Source organism: Propithecus coquereli, unplaced genomic scaffold (assembly GCF_000956105.1).
Source record: "Propithecus coquereli isolate 6110/MARCELLA unplaced genomic scaffold, Pcoq_1.0 Scaffold172, whole genome shotgun sequence".
Lineage (NCBI taxonomy): Eukaryota > Metazoa > Chordata > Mammalia > Primates > Indriidae > Propithecus > Propithecus coquereli.
Window position 1 is genome coordinate 1,720,446 of NW_012141858.1, and position 17,423 is coordinate 1,737,868.

Genomic DNA, 17,423 nt, shown 5'->3' on the forward strand with positions numbered 1-17,423 from the left:
AGGGGGGCAGTGCAGATGGCCAGAGAGGGAGGCGGAGGGCAAGCGGAGGCTGCAGAGTTTCGCTCGGCTCGGAGGGGCGGCTATGCAGAAGGTCGGGTCGGGGGAGGGACTCCTGTGGGTGGCTGGGTGGGGGTGGGGTGTAGGCGAGAGTGTGTGGCTAGGCTGGGGGAGTCGGGGGAGGGGCCTGCGGCGGCGGCGGAGGGGCGCGGGGGCGGGGCTGCCCTCCCGGGCCGGGCCGCGCGCCGGCGCCTGTGTGTGAGTGTGCGCGGGGGCGCGCGCGCGCGAGCCCGGGAAGAGGCTCCCGAGCCGAGTCTGTCCTCGCGGCGTAGCCCGCTCCCCGCGCCCCTATGTGAGGGAATCGGGGAGGCCAGCGGCGCGCCGGGGAAGGCGAGGCATGTGCACGGGCCGGGGGGTGCTGCAGCCGCCCGAGGAAGAGGAGGACGGCGGCGAGGAGGAGAGCGGGGGGCTCGCGGCGGCGGGCCCGGGCCGAGGGGATGCAGCGGACTGTGTGTGTCTGGCTGTAGCTGACGCGAGGCGGCGAGGAGGTGCGAGAGACCCGTGCGAGGGGCTACCAGGAGGCGGCGGCGGCGGCCGCGAGAAGTAGCAGCAGGACCGGCGGCGGCGGAGACGGCAGCCCTGAAATGCATTTTCCTCTCCAGCGGCCATGTTAACCAGGAAACCTTCGGCCGCCGCTCCCGCCGCCTACCCGACCGGTAAGGCGCACCGGGCCACCGCGCCGCCCTCTCCCGCCCCCCGCTGGCCCCCGGGCCAGCCCTTGTGGCGCGGGCGGCCGCCGCCTGCGGGACTCGAACAAAGTCTGCGCCGCGGCCGGGCGGCGCGGGGAGCCCGCGGGCGGACAGCGCGCCCTCGCCTCGCCTGGGCTCCGTTCATTGTTGCACGCGGGCCCCAAGGCCCCTCCGAAGGGAGCCCGCCGCGGGTTCGGGTGGGGGCCGTCTGGGCTCCCGCCCCGCCCGGGGCTTGGCGAGGCCGTCGCGCCCTCCTCGGCGGTGCAGCCCCTCCTCCCTGCCGCTGGCCGCCTGCAACGTGGGCCGCGAAGCCCCGGCCCAGCCTGGCTCCCCCGCCAGGTCGCGAACTCGCGCGTCAGGGCCCGACTTAACTTTGCAGCTGCCGGAGTCCCGCCCGTGGGTGCGCGCCGCGGAGCTGTGGCCTCGGCGCCCCCTCATCCCGCAGACACCCGTTTTTCCTGTCCCGGTCTCTCCCTGCGTCTTCCCCCGGGAGAGGACGTTCGCTGCCCAGCAGGGTGGGGGTGGGGTCCGGGTGACTTTCTCCCCCCTGACCCTCTTTTGTCTCCTCCCGCACGTGGCTCCCAGGCCGAGGAGGGGACAGCGCCGTTCGCCAGCTTCAGGCTTCCCCGGGGCTCGGTGCGGGGGCCCCGCGGAGCGGAGTGGGGACCGGTCCGCCCTCCCCCATCGCCCTGCCGCCTCTCCGGGCCAGCAACGCTGCCGCCGCAGCCCACACGGTGAGACCCAGCCCGCAGGCGGCCCGGGCGGTGGGGGGGCGGGTGGGGCCCTGGGCAGAAACGCCGGGACTTGCGGGCTTCTGACGGGACTTTTCGGCTTCTGACGCCTCTTACGCCGGGAGAAGAGAGGTCGAAGTGCGAGCAGCTCCACGCCAGTGGCCTCCCCTCGACGCCGCCCTCTGTAACTTGGGCGAGCCAAAAAGCTGCAGCCACAAAGGAAGAGTCGTGGCGTGGGGCCCTCACTTCCCCTCGGAGCCCGCCCACCCCTGAGCTCCTCTTCCTGGGAGCTTCCTCCTTGCTGCTTCCTTCTCTCTTCTTTTTTCCGTCCTTGCTTCCCAGAGCTCGCTTCCCTGACCCGGTAAACATCTCTCCTCTCCACAACACCGCCCCCGCTCCCCGTGGGTAGTGGGTATTTATAGAAGCAGATATGTGTTAGGGGACAGCCAGGCCTGCCTGCCCGGAAAATCGATCCCCCAAAGAGCCTCCCAGGCCTTGCTCCAGCCAACAGGGAGCATCGCCAATTGTCCCCCGCGTGTGTAAGCATGTTTTATGAGTGCTACAGGTTTGAGCACAGCAGAAATTGTAATTAACATTAACAAAAATAAGAGCCGCAGCAGCAGTCAAAACAAAACGAGCCACCCCTGTAGGATTCTGCACTTGGACATTATTCAAAAGGAAAGGGCTGGCTTTGCCCTTTAGGAACAGGCACCTAACAGGTGCTGAGGGCCCTCAGAGGGCCCAGAGGGAAGAACCAGGCCAGCGTGGGACTGGTGGCTGCAGAGATTAGCAAGCTGGATTCTACTTCAGCATGTACTTTTTCTCAGTTCCCAGGGATGGCCCTTGGATGGTGACTGCCAGCCTAGAGGAGGCGTGCGTTTGGAGGAGTGATGGTATGGGTGGTCTTTTTTCCAATTGGATCTTTCAGAGGTGGTTCTGTGTGAGGGATGCTTGCTAGGGATGTAGTTTTGTTTGTCAAGTGAAAATTGAGTTCTTACAGAAAAGACCATTTCTAGCCTACAGGGGAGCAGCTCTGGGGGTCATGTGTTATGGGGAAACTTGTTGATCAGAGGAGAATTTGTGAGACGTCTAGACTATAGTTGCATTTTTTAGATCTGAAGAGATATATACAAGTTCCATAGCATTTTGTTGTTGTTATTCTGTCCCCCTCACTGTCCTCCCATTCCTGACACATCTAGTCCCAGGGCCCAGGAATTCACTACACAGACGTCTGTGTTGGGCTATGAGTCTTTCAGTGGAATGCATGATTCTGTATATTACCATTAAGTGTTCTTGTCACAGTAACATTTTAGTTAGGAACCGCCATTGGTTTTAGGGGTTAGGATTTTTTTGTTTGGCTTGGAATCATCTGACAATTTGGAAAGTATAATAACATTCAGTTTTTTTCCATGTGTTAATAAAATCACATGACATGGTGTGAACTGGGAAAGAAATATTTGGTTTGCGTCTGGATTCCAATTTTGTAAGGATCAGCTTTGCTTGATCGGATCCTCTTTGCAATTGAAATATGTGATAAAATTAGAGATAAATGACAAGTCTCCACTAGAGGAATAGTCTGTGGTACAACAGACAAGAAAAGATGTGAATGTGCTTCTCAGTACTCCTAATAATAGAGGGCTGCGTTTTGCTGTGCCATATGCTTGATCTACTTGTTTTTAACTTAAGTGTAAACTTCAGTATGCTGTTAATGATTAGATGCGTGGTTTTGAAAGTATGAATTTGAGTTTCAGTGGTTTAGTTTTGATTTTATTTGTGTAACATTGTAGAGTTCATAATACAGGAAAGTTTAAAAGAACCACAGAGTTTATCTGGTTCTACTACTTCAATTTACAGATGAGGAAACAGACTCAGACAAGTTAACTGGTTTGGTCAAGATTCCCTAGCCAACTCATATCAAGGCCGGAGTGAAAGCACACGCCCTCCTGAGTCTAGCTCTAACATACTGCTGTCCACTTCTCCTTGTAGGAAATTGTATTAGCATCATTATAAACTGAGGAACCTTTGCAGATCCGTCTTCTCATATGTCTGTCAGGTTTCTTTTAAAGTTTTTTAGTTTTCAATTCTAGAAGACTTACACCTAGGAAGAACTTTTAGAATGAGTGGGGAAAAGGCATTAAGGAGAGGAAGATGATCTTGTCATAGGAGCTTGCCCATATTTTCCTTTGTAAATGAAATAGTAGGCAGGTAAATATATGATTATAAAGATTATAAACTTTGGAATTTATCTAGTCTATTGCACCTTTGTTTTCTCCATGTATATATTGTTTTACGCTTTAGTCATTTAGTTTATTTCTATTTGTCCTAAAAGTGTACCCAGTAATTATCTTAATTCCTTTTAGCTTTTTCTTTTAATGTTGGGTGGGAGATATTAATGTATTTATTTTTTAATTCCAAAACATTAGTATGTATCATAACTCTTAATGTTTAAAGTACTCTCCAGTCACCAGCTTTATCTTTATAAAATAATTGGAATTAAAGAAGAATTAAAATTTACATTTAAAAAACAGTAATATTTTGAAGAAGAAAAAATAGGCATTTGACTCAGAGCCACACAGACTGTCAGTATGTTTGAGGAGGAGCTAAAATTCCAGTCTTCTTGGACTCAATTCTAGTCCCATAACACTACACAACATTTCTAAGATGACTTCAGAGAAGTTTTAAGACGCCCAGAAACATTAGCACAGTGAAATATCTGCTGTTTGCCATTTTTTTCTTGGAAATGATTAAAACTACCAAACTGGTTAGACTATTATTCTCACATAATTTTTAATACTGAAATATTTCATAGTCAAAGAAGCCTTTTGTAGTTCTCTCCATTTTAAACCATAAATCGTAGGTATTTTAACAATTATATTTATTCAGTGTATATTTTTAAACATGACACACACTGTGCTAGACATTGGCAAGTAGTAGGAATAAGCCACGATCTCAGACTTCAGGAGGTTGAGCAGGAGTGAGAGATTGTTAATGTCCTTAGGTTTATGATGTAGTCCTGGCATATGTATTCTGGAAATCTTCTGGCTGTTCTAGTCTCCCTTTCCCCTGTCACAGATCAGTTCAGTGTACTTCCAAGTTTGGTTGTGATTTCACAGTTCTCCAGTGTTTGAGACTCAAAGTCCTCTTTTACTAGAACCTCTCAAATGAATCTCTGGAAAGTTTTTAAGCTTCCAAGAGTTACTTTTGGTGTTTACTTGCTGTGTCTGCTACAAAATATTTTATAACTGGCCATCCTTTGCACCCAAGTCTCTGCTGATACACTGCAAGCCTAACGTCTTGTGACTTAGATCACCAGGGACGTTTCCCAATTCCCTGGGTGTTGACTTCATGTTTTCTTACGAAGGTACAAAATTTAGTTATGAGGATTAACTCCAAGAGAGGCAAAAGTTAACAGGGATTTATTGACGTGTGTTCTTTCATTCAACAGGTATTTATTGACCACTTATTGTATGCCTGGGTTTATGTTAATAAGGATTTAGAAGGATAAGAGGTGACCCCACCCTGGAATTGCTCACAGCCAGATGGGTGCACCTGATGTTAAAACAATTACAGTAAAATGAAATGTGTTTTATAGCAGTGCTTTCTGAGTACAGAAGTAGCTGTTTAGTAGGTCAGGGAAGGTATAACAGAGGAGGTGAGAGTTGAACCAGACCTTCAAGGATGAATAAGAGTTTATCACCTAGACTTGGGAAGGAAGGAGATTCCAAGCAACATCTGGAAAAGACAAGAATAATAGCTCTCATTTGCTAAGTGCTATACTAAGCACTTTACACATACTATCTTATTTAATCCTCCTGATAGCCCTAATGAGGTAACTTTGTTACCTTCTTTTTGGGGGCAAACATATGGAGATTCAGAGAGATTAAATTGCCCAGGGTCACACGGTGAGTAAATGGTGGAGCTGGTTTCATTTTGTTTGCTCCTAACCATTATGAAACATGACCTCACCAAAAGCAGAGGAGCATAACAGCATGGCACTTCCATGGGTCCTGGGGAAGCTGGTTTCTTTCCTCTCAGAAGAGTGCTAGTGGTAGATGGGACTGAAAGGCCTCAGATCATTTAGGCTCTACATTTTAGAACCTTGTGTTCTTACTGGTAAATTCTCCTATTAGCTGTGGAAATGGTCCCAGCCGTGGGCCTTGAGAAAAGCAAGAGCAGTCTCAGATGGACACCTCTAAGTGGCAACTCTAGAAGCACTGTGGGGAAGAGATTGCAGGAACTCTAGACGTAGAAGCAAGGGGGCATGTTATTAGGCCACCTCAGCCGTCCGGTGAAAGACAGCAGGAGTGCGAGGTGAGGCCATGTGGCTGGAAAGCGGGTGGGATGGTAACAGCAAGACTTCGTGATGATTTGGGAAGTTGAGGGAGACGTTGAGAAGGCTTTCCAGGTGTGCAGTGCCAGGATTCCCAGGCATCATAGCCTCAGTGACTATGTGGAGGTGATGCCTTCTGTTTGCTAAAAATTGAGGATTGTGGGATGAGGAAACAGTTTTGTTAGAAGAATCATGAGTTGAGTTTGAGTTGCCTGTGGGAGAGGGAACTGAGCAGTAGTTGGACACGTATGTCTTGAGTTCAGGAGGTATGGATTTGGCAGGTCTGAGCTTGAGGAGCAGATGTGCAGACATTGACCTGTGGGCAGTTGCCAGAGCCGGGCTGTGGTCAGGATCAACTGGGGAGAGTTATGGGAGTGAGAAACCAAGAGAATGGAGGCTTGAACCCTGAGGAACCCTTGCTCCCAGCTAAGGGTAGGTGAACTAGTAGTTGATACTGCAGAGGAGACCAAGAGAAGGCAGTTGGAGAGATGGGGGTGGTCCACTTTATTGGCAAACTCCCTTTGGTTCTAATCACTAAAACGGTGGTGGTTATGTTATAAATTATGCAATTTAATATAAGAAAATTTAACATAAAATTTGCTGTAGTGAACATTGAAGTGAATTTCTGGTGCTCAGAAAGTTTTACTTTGCTGTCTTTTTAGGAATCTCTAAAGCCCCAAGGTTAATTTTGTCCCTAATGAAGCTTCATGCTTTTTATAGCACGTACACAGGTAATGTGGATTTTTCTTCTGAAATATCATCATCCTGCCCTGAGGAAAATGGTTCTGTAGGAGAGAGAGATTTTGAGTTTCAGGCCCCTGTCCTCCCCAGTGTTTGAAGGACCACAGTGAAGAGGAGAGGGTGCAGAGCGAGGGAAGAAAAGCAAACGGACAAGCCTGCGCTACTTTTATATGTGCCCAAGACTTTCCTAATTCATTTTGATGGGCTGCCCTACTTTTGACATAGAACAAGGGTGAAACAACTGTCTCGCTACGCTTGTAGAATGTAAGGTCACCTAATATGGAGTGTCATCTTATGAGTTTAACAAAAAAGTTCAACTAGAAGTCTTCTAAGAATCTCTCTGAGAAATAAAATCCTTGAATCTATGAAGCCATGATCAGACAGGCCCAAGCCCCAACTTCTGCTATATTTTGGAAGCCAGCAGAGAGAAAGCTTACTCCATACATAGTCATTGCCCCTGTTACGTGTCAGCTGAAGAAAATGTGCAGGTCTTGGTCTGCTAGTAGGAAGGACTTGGAAGTTTGTTTTAATAGTCTAGGTTTCCCAAGTCATTTCTTGAATTATAGTGTTACATATACAGAGCACTTCTACTCTTCCCGTAATATATGAGGCCCAAAAGGTAGAATTTAGAAGAGGATAATGGAAAATATACTGATGGCAAAGGATTTCAGCTAGTTGATTGTGAGCTCCCACAGGGCAGGGACTCTGCCACTTTGGCAGCTAGGCCTCTGTTAATAATAATACTGGTCAAAAGGATAAGGTAGATTGTGAATGACAAGTTGACCTTTAAGTTTCCATATAAAACTCACCTACCGGGCAGCTTTAAGACTTGTGGTTGTCCAAGGCTGGCAAGAATGCCTAACTGGAAGGGTATCCCGGTCTCTCCCACCCCTCACCTCTTAGCAATACCGTGCTTGAAGGAAACCCCAAGTAGATTCTCAGTAGAAGGCTGGGGGCCCCTTGATTTACACCATCCGTTTTGTTTAGACAGCAGTGTTCAGGCATGGCATGTGTACCTGAAGTAGAAATTACTTCTTTGGATTCTTTGTTGGAAAGCTGAGTAGCTCAGCAGCCTATGTCTTAAGAAAGCCAAACCATTGACCAAAGGAAGGCCCAAAACAGTGTGGTAGTTGCTTGGTTTGTTGGGCTGAATGGCCTTACATGGTCTTCACAGTCAGTGAAGCCTGGAAACTTAAAAATAGGTTATGGGTCTACAAGATACTATCGTGCGTATCTATGTGGGAATCTTTCAAGCCTAAAAACACAGGATTTTTGTCACTGGATCATGTATGTTCCTAGGTTTAATCAGATTTTCCCAGGAAAGGGGAAAAACTGGTGATGAAGTGTTTTCAGAATAGAGCTAGATATGAGGGCAAGAGTAGTGGACAAGACAGACAGGGCCCTGTCTTCGTGCTGAAGAAACTAAATGAAATGTGAAAGTTGCTGTGATCTTGGAGTGGGGGAGCCCGTGTAGAGTCTCATGGGCTTATGCTTTCTGTGCATCCTGTTTCGTTTTTATATCAAGTGTGGATTGAGTGGGACACCTGTGATGTGGCAGGCCCGGTACTGAATGTTGGGTGTAGAATGACGAACAAGAAAGATACAATCTCTGCCTCTAAGGCAGCAGACCTCTTATCTGCTAGATGTGGCATTTATGGAATCCTTTTTTCAGGATCTCATCTTTCGTATCCTTACCTAGCCCCCTGCTCTCTTTTTCCTTTTCCTTGTCAGAGCCTGTCAGCGCCCTATCAGCATCATGTCCGCTCTCCCTGCTAGTGTGCTCATGAGGTCCCTCCCGGCTGCACAGCTCTTTCCATTTAGTAAACCTGGCCTGGCTGTGAATTCAAACCGAATTGGATTTTGTAAAGATGGGGTGTGGGGGACAGGGACTGACTTTTAAAATACCCCATTTGAACAGACCTCTTCCATTCTGTTCATATTTCCTGTCTGAATTCCAGATTGGTGGCAGCAAGCACACAATGAATGATCACCTGCATGTCGGCAGCCACACCCATGGACAGATCCAGGTTCAGCAGCTGTTTGAGGATAACAGTAACAAGCGGACAGTGCTCACAACACAACCAAATGGGCTTACAACAGTGGGCAAGACGGGCTTGCCGGTGGTGCCAGAGCGGCAGCTGGAGAGCATTCATAGACGGCAGGGGAGCTCCACCTCTCTGAAGTCCATGGAAGGGATGGGGAAGGCGAAAGCCACCCCCATGACGCCCGAACAAGCAATGAAGCAATACATGCAAAAACTAACTGCCTTCGAACACCATGAGATTTTCAGCTACCCCGAAGTGTATTTCTTGGGTCCAAACGCAAAGAAACGCCAGGGCATGACAGGTGGGCCCAACAACGGTGGCTATGATGATGACCAGGGATCATATGTGCAGGTGCCCCACGATCACGTGGCTTACAGGTACGAGGTCCTCAAGGTCATTGGCAAGGGGAGCTTTGGGCAGGTGGTCAAGGCCTATGATCACAAAGTCCACCAGCACGTGGCCCTGAAGATGGTGCGGAATGAGAAGCGCTTCCACCGGCAAGCAGCGGAGGAGATCCGAATCCTGGAACACCTGCGGAAGCAGGACAAGGACAACACTATGAATGTCATCCACATGCTGGAGAACTTCACCTTCCGCAACCACATCTGCATGACCTTTGAACTGCTGAGCATGAACCTCTATGAGCTCATCAAGAAGAATAAATTCCAGGGCTTCAGCCTGCCTTTGGTTCGAAAGTTTGCTCACTCGATTCTGCAGTGCTTGGATGCTTTGCACAAAAACAGAATAATTCACTGTGACCTTAAGCCCGAGAACATTTTGTTAAAGCAGCAAGGTAGAAGTGGTATTAAAGTGATTGATTTTGGCTCCAGTTGTTACGAGCATCAGCGTGTCTACACATACATCCAGTCGCGTTTTTACCGGGCTCCGGAAGTGATCCTTGGGGCCAGGTATGGTATGCCCATTGATATGTGGAGCCTGGGCTGCATTTTAGCAGAGCTCCTGACGGGTTACCCCCTCTTGCCTGGGGAAGACGAAGGGGACCAGCTGGCCTGCATGATTGAACTGTTGGGCATGCCCTCCCAGAAACTGTTGGATGCAGCCAAACGAGCCAAAAATTTTGTGAGCTCCAAGGGTTATCCCCGTTACTGCACTGTCACGACTCTCTCGGATGGCTCTGTGGTCCTCAATGGAGGCCGTTCCCGGAGGGGGAAACTGAGGGGTCCACCGGAGAGCAGAGAGTGGGGGAATGCACTGAAGGGGTGTGACGACCCCCTTTTCCTTGACTTCTTAAAACAGTGTTTAGAATGGGATCCTGCGGTGCGCATGACCCCTGGCCAGGCTCTGCGGCACCCTTGGCTGAGGAGGCGCTTGCCAAAGCCTCCCACTGGGGAGAAAACATCAGTGAAAAGGATAACGGAGAGCACCGGTGCTATCACGTCTATTTCTAAGTTACCTCCACCTTCCAGTTCAGCTTCCAAACTGAGGACTAATTTGGCACAAATGACAGATGCCAATGGGAATATTCAGCAGAGGACAGTGTTGCCAAAACTCGTTAGCTGAGCTCGAATCCCCCGATGCTGGTAATCTGAAAGATACGACGTTGCTGAGCCTTACTGGGTTGAAAAGGAGTAGCTCAGACCTGTTTTTATTTGCTCAATAACTCTACTCATTTGTATCTTTTCAGCACTTAATTTTAATGTAAGAAAGTTGTTCATTTTGTTTTTATAAAATACATGAGGACAATGCTTTAAGTTTTTATACTTTCTGAAACTTTTTGTGTTCTAAAAGTACGATGAGCCTTACTGTATTTAGTGTGGCAGAATAATAACATCAGTGGCAGGCCATTGATTACTTCATGACTGCCACGCATCTACAGATTGGTGTCAAAGACATTCACTATTATGTTTCCATGGTTCACATTATATTCTCCCCAGGGTGATAGCCCCCTAAGGCCCTCCTTATCTCTCCATACTCCAGGTCCATGCACAGGTGTAGCCTGTCCTCCTTTCATTTTTCGTAAGTTTATCTGGGAGGTGGTGGTGGTGGGAGGAGAATGGTCAGGACAAAAGTGATATTCTAAGAAAAACTATACCTCTCTACCTTAGAGATAGCTTTTTCTCTAGTGCTCAAACAAATACAAAATAAAATCCCCAGATTTAAATTGCTCGGTTAGCATCCTGACATTCTAAAAGCCAGCAAAGCAGCTTTTAGCAGATAAATGGAAATGGAAACGTGTGTTCCTCCAAATTTTCTAGTATGATCGGCAAGCTGTTTTGTAAAGAAGCCTCATATTACAGAATTGGTTTTGCACCTAAATTTAGAAATGTATTCCACGAGCTATTCCTCCCTTCTCTTTGCTTTTTTCCTCTCTGTTCCTCTTTTACCACACATCTGTTGCTTGCATTTAGTTTGCCTTCTTCCTTCAACTGTATATCCCTGACTGTTATTATAATACAGCAAAGAGACATTTCAGCTGTGATGATGACCATCATTTCATATTCCAGTTTTAAAAAGAACAGCAGCCTAGCTACTTAAGGTGGGGATTTCCATAGTCCCAAAGAAGATTTAGCAGATTAGAGTGAGTTCACACTTTTCAGGTGCCTCTGTAAGGTTCTCTTTGCCTGGGAAAGTATCAACTCTTTAAAGAAAGAGGGTTGAAAATCCTCTTGATAAACAGAAGTCACTGTGGCTGTTCAGTAAGGCCAATTTTGACAACACATTTAAAGGAGGAAAAGTTCAACCTCAAGTTAAATGGTTTGACTTACTCTTTATATCATTAGAAGAACCACAGAAATTGCATTCCTCTATTTTATTTTACTTTCTTTTGGATTGCACTGATTGTTTTTGTGGGAATGACACTTTACTGGAAAAGTAACTGAGAGTTAGGTAAAAGAATATTTTCTTCTCTGAATAATAATTATTTTCACAGTGAAAATTTCAGTATTTTATCACTAATGTATAAGCAGTGATATATAACAATTTCAAGGCACGAGGAAAAATTTTTTGGTATGTGCAATTTAATATAGAAAGATTTCTGCCTGTTTGGACAGTAGGATTTGGGTAGTACAAATTAGGATAAATAATCTTTTATATGCACAGATATTATTGTATTGCCTGTAAATTGATTTTACAAGTACTTAAAGCATGGTCCCAGTGAGGCCAAGAAAGTTTCCGGTTAAGTTCTTTGAATATTAATCCTACAGTTTCTCTTACTTAAAAAAAAAAAAAAAAAGTTTTGAACAAAACACTTTACTTATCTTGAGGCTTTGTTGGTTGATGGTGGAAAAAAATGCTCAGGAAATATTTCAGATATTTGCCAAAAAACAGTAATAAGATTAGCTTATTAATAAAATAGTGATATTGATATTTGCTTTACTATTTATGGGTGTCACAGATAAATTAATTTGTACTTCTGTCTGTATCTAGAAATTATAGCTTCTTTCCCCTAGTCAAATTCTTTAGCATATTATACACATTTCTGTGTAATCTGTGGAAGTGCAATAATATGTTAGTAAGTAACACTTCAAATGATGCTCATGTGACGATACCCCCAATCAGTGGCTTGTAGAGTTTAAAGATTTGTGTATTTATTAAGATTTTGGCTTAAAGGCATAAGAAGTCTAAGACTTGATTTGGTGGCTTTGTAAGACCACGAGCCTCTTAATGATGGTTAGCTTCTTTAGGTCATATTTTCCCCTCCTAATGCTCCTCTTTCATTTCCACTCATCTTCACATTTGTGTTTAAATATATGAACTTGAGCCTGCCATTATTAATTTCTTATAAAATGATTATATTAACACATGTGAAAACTTACAAATGGACTAATACTGCTTGTTTTTTCCCTGCCACATAAAACTGGTTCTTTAGATGCCAGCGTGCATTTGTGACTATCTTTAGTCACAAATGCAACCGGAAACTTTTAAGCCAAACTATAGCGTGCAGTGCTGTGGGGCTTTTTTGTTAGTTTGTCCAAATACAATGAAATTTCCTTTATTCACAAGAGCCACCACGTTTCAGTGTTTAGTGATGAAGCTGCTTTTAAAAAATTCTAGCTTAATTATAATGTCAAAAAAAGAAAAAAGAAAACTATTGCATCTTTGTGATTTTAAAATATCAACGAAGGGCTCTGATAGACTACTAGGAGTTGGCTTGGAAACAGTTTTTGGTCTCACAGGTTACCATTGTCTAGGGATGTCTGAGATGTTTTCAGATTTAGGAATAGCACAGTGTTGTCTTGTCTTTGGTTGCAGTCTCATTAGGCTCTGTTTCTTGCACCACCCGAGTATGCATTACCACTTAAGTGTATTGCTAGACAATGGAATAACAGAATGGTGCAAGACAGTGCAGATTAACAGTAGAGGAGAAATTGTGCCCTTAGTGTTAACAATGTGCCTTTTGTTCTGAATGCCATGTTGTAGGGCATGCATTTTTTGGCCTCTTTAACTCTTTGAATACTAGTCAGTAAGGATGGAACCCACCTCTGCAAAGATACATCTGTCTTAAATATCTAGTTACAGGCCTTAATCGAAACCATAAGGCGTGAATCATTAGGCACTGAGAAGATAACCATCAGTTAGTTACACAGGGAATTCCTATGTTTAAGGGGTTAAAGATGGTCTTTGTTGTATCTTAACATCAGACTGATTTTTAAATGATACTTTTTTGTTATGCTAACAGTAGACAAAAATCAACTGTATTTGTAAAAATTTACCTCAAACCATTTAATTTTATAGTGTGATTAATCCCAGGGCATTTGGTATGAACCAAAGTGCATTCCTTTTATATGTGCCTGGCTCTAGTAAGGATGGCCAGGGATTTTTACAATTTGGGTGCAAGGCACTTAAGCCACTTTTAAACTTAATGGGTGGTTTGGAGTCATGTTAAATGACTCCATCAGAATGTTAGAAAACACTTTAGGCATCAGTAGCATTGGGCCATATTGGAATCTTAAATAAAAGTGTGAATTATTTTAAAGAGAGCATTCATTTTTGTAATTTTTTTCATTAAGAATATTTCTGGTAAGCAGAAGACTTTTTAAAAAACTGATTTGGTTGGTAAAGGTTTTAATATTGCCCAACATAATGCTATGGTAGCATTAAAAAAAAAAGTATTTGTGAACTCTGTTTCTTAGGGGCTTGTACATCTCTCTGCTATGGACATATATAAAATTAATTGTAATTGTACTCAGCTCAACTGCTACAGTTATGTCTAGGCAGTGGCTTGGGTTTTTAATCGAGCAACAACTTAGACACGTGACTGATATGCTGCAACTGTGTGTACTGAAAATATGTGAAAATGGTTGAATGTGGACTGTGTATATATGTATGTAAAAATTTCTGTGAGATGCTGCTGTCGCCACTTAACATAGAACATGTTCTAGTGGATTTTAATCCTAGTGGCCAGTTCTATGATACTGTATGTATTGTACAGCTGATGACAGGAGTAAGACTGTTTAGTGAATATTTGTTAAATTTTATTGTTGTGGCCAGAGATAATTTCAGAATAAAATTTAAATGTCCTACCTTAACTTTTCTCCCCTTTTCTAACTATAATTTAACTCCTGATCTATTTCTGGTATTATTCTTGGTTTGTTAGCCTGGAGAGGGTTTAGAATGCTAAATAGATAGTTCTGTATCAGTGTCTTGGGAAGTTAAAATAATTCATTCTACTAGTAATAATTTGTTCATCAGCGATTATTCATTAGTTCAGCAATTAAATTTAAAATTTATTGTCCAGTAAATATGCAGATTCCAAGTAAGAAAGACTAAAGTTCTAGTAGTCAGCTCTTGCTTTTCTCAGAATATTCTATTCCTTTACCTTTAATATTTTTATGTTATTTTTTATTTATATGACCTCTGCCATGTTCTTTATCATGCTAGAGCATTGCGTCTATTTTTATTTTAACCTTCAAGGTTGCAGTTAAGCTGTGGGAGCAGCATCTATCCATTATTCCCCACTGGTCTTCATTCTTTCTTGTGCACAGGTTCTGGTGAACTGTTCTTATGTGTTCTTACCAGCTCCACCCCATGCTTTTTAATGCTTATGATTTTGTAGTTTTTACACTTGGTGGTCTCTCTGGTGCACATTTTTGGGGTGTTAATGTCTCCTGTCATGGCTGGGTCAGAATGTAAAGCCTGTAAACTGCAACTAGCTCATGATTTGTCAGGTTCAGTTAATACCAAGCTAAGAGTTTACTTACGGATGACAGCAAGCAGATGCTCTAGTAATTTGTCAGACATTGCAGGGATATTATGTAGTCACATATTTCTCTCTTGTGGAAAGAACTACCTCACATTTTTATTTACATCCCTCCTGCCACCAACAGCCAAGGAATTTACTTGTGTGGCTTCCTGCATCGAAAGTGGGATTTGCTTAAACAAGGGAACACTATAAAGAGTTCCTTGAGCCCAGCCTTTGTCTTATAGCCCATGCCATAGATTTTCATTATTGCTCATCTTGCTTCTCAAATTTCATATGCAATGCAAACCCAGCCAACAAACTAATCCAAAAAACAATATGTTTAGAAATACATGTTTAAGAGATGTGCATTATGTATAAAATTGAAAGTTGGTGCTAAAGCAGCAATTTAAATTTAAAATTTATTGTCCAGTCCTGACTGACTGACTCAGTGAATTATAGTTCATACTCATTCTCTTTTCTTATATCAAATCTTTCAAAGTTCTTTCTTAAATTGATTAATGTTCTATTCTGTTTCAATCTCCATAATCTTTTCCCTTTTGGAATCAACAACTATACAAATAAATATTCTTGGAATTTCAAAGTTGCCTTCGAACTAGGAGTAGAGAATGTTGCTAGCTGACATTGATGTTGGTCTTTTAAAGAAGGGGAAATTGGTTTGACTACGTTCTGTTTTGGAAAGAGAGCATTAAGAGGGATTTGAAGAAGGTATTTGTGGCTTTGTTTCATTGTTTTTTGTTGTCTTTTTTTTTTTTTTAAATTTGAATTACACCACCCTTCCTTTGGGCCATTAGGCCCTTGTCTTTAGTGATACTTTAACCGGGTCCCAAATGAAAAACGACTGCCAATGTGTTGCACACTCCTAAGAAAATTGCATCTTACTGCAAGGTCTCTGGTTTGTTTATTTGGTTTGACTTTGACTTACTGTTTTGCTGTGGTCACATTCTTAAAATCTGTGATACAATTCATACATACTGTGGGCGGAATGAGGGAGAATAATTGCTATTGCCTTGCATCTCAAGGAAGTTTAATGAGGAAACTAATGCATTAATGAATTAATATTTACTCTTCTGAAGAAAGCTGACCTTTTAGGAATATTCACAAGCCTTCTATAATAAGGAGTGGCAAGAATGTATTACAATTGTATTACTTGTTCCAGAGAGCATTGCTGCTTACTTAGAAAGCTCCTTCACAGATCTCATGGTGTTGTATGAACATCAGTTCATCCTTAGACATCTCTATGAGCTATAATTATCCTCATTTGATATTTGAGGAAACAGAAGGAACTTGTTCCCAAGTGACTTTGCAGAAACACCGCAAAATTTGGGGCTTAGGTTGTAATCAGCTAATTTTGGTCTTGGACAATAAAAGAAAATTCCTAACCATACATCACACACAAATTTAGAAAGGGAGGAAATTTAAGCTAGCAATGGGCCTTTATGTTATTTAAATAAATTACATATCAGTTTCTAGCAATATTTTTCAAATGGGATAAACTACAAAAAAATGAGGACTAGAACATCTTAGTCTTTTTAGGTGCACCTAATAACTTTAAATGCATGTGCACACACCCTCAGTTAATTTGTGGAAGAGTGACTTCTCATTGCCATTTGTGGGGAGGCTAATTATATAGCTTTATTCTTTATTTTCTGTGTTCTTAAAATGTTTTTTTTTACATTTGAATGTATAAAAATATTATTTTTGACACTTTACTAGTTCTCAGGGATTAAAAGTTAAATTTTATTGACTGTAGCCGCAGGTAAATCTCTTAAATTTAAATTTACTCAGGTTTTCTATCTTTTGCCTCCATATTTAAGAAAATACAGAATGCCTGCCAGGGAAATAAATAAAAATAAAAATTTCAAATACAATTTTAAAACACCAAATTGTAAATAAACCAATTTTACAAACTAAAATATTGTGTCTTTCCTTGCTTTTTGTCCCAAATTATCTTCCCTCCTAAGTTTAAGGAGTTTTAAATATCAGGACTGTTTCTTCATTTGTAAAAATGAAGTGTGCTATTTGCAAAACAAAAGCTTATGAATAGGCCCAAATCATTTATAGAAACATTTATTGTTTTTAGTTGTTTTGGGGGGAAATGTGATTAATTATAAGCAATGTATGTAGGCTTGCAGTAAATAAATGTATGTATAAATTTGGGTTGGGCTAATTTGTTGTGTTATGTGAGGAGGAATACCGTGCTTAATTTTTCCTTTCCCTAGAATTCAATTCATTGGAATTCTGGCTAGGGTAGGCTTAAATTAAAAAAAATATATATATATCTCCATGTGATAGAATCTTATTACCATCCGTTGCAGATGGCATTCTGTTGTCAAATATTTATTAAATGCCTACTGTGTGCCAAGTTCTGTTGTAGGCACTATGGATATATAATGGTGAACAAAACAGACATAGTTCCTATCTATAGGTAGTTTTTAGACTGGTTGGGAAGGCAGGCATTATTATATGAACAAATACATAATTGCAAATGTGCTAAGTGCTGTGAGGGAAAAGCATGTGGTGCTGAGTGTGTATGCAATGACAGGGGTTATGTTGTCTTGTATAGATAAAAAATGGCTTCCCTAGGAAATAAGTGGCTTTTCTGCTGAAGAAGGAAGACCATGGACAGAGACCCTGGAGCTACAGGAAACAAGGTGAGCAATTGAAGGA

The 17,423-nt window shown here is 43.2% G+C and overlaps 1 protein-coding gene across 1 annotated transcript; it reads left to right on the plus strand.

Moving 5' to 3' along the window:
- Positions 1–251: 251 nt before the first annotated feature.
- On the plus strand, positions 252–12,629 carry DYRK2 (dual-specificity tyrosine-(Y)-phosphorylation regulated kinase 2). Its single transcript, XM_012642075.1, has 3 exons — positions 252–713; positions 1,332–1,480; positions 8,507–12,629. The coding sequence occupies exons 1-3, from the start codon at positions 665–667 to the stop codon at positions 10,112–10,114; spliced, it is 1,806 nt and encodes a 601-aa protein (XP_012497529.1). The 5' UTR covers positions 252–664; the 3' UTR covers positions 10,115–12,629.
- The last annotated feature ends 4,794 nt before the right edge of the window (positions 12,630–17,423 follow it).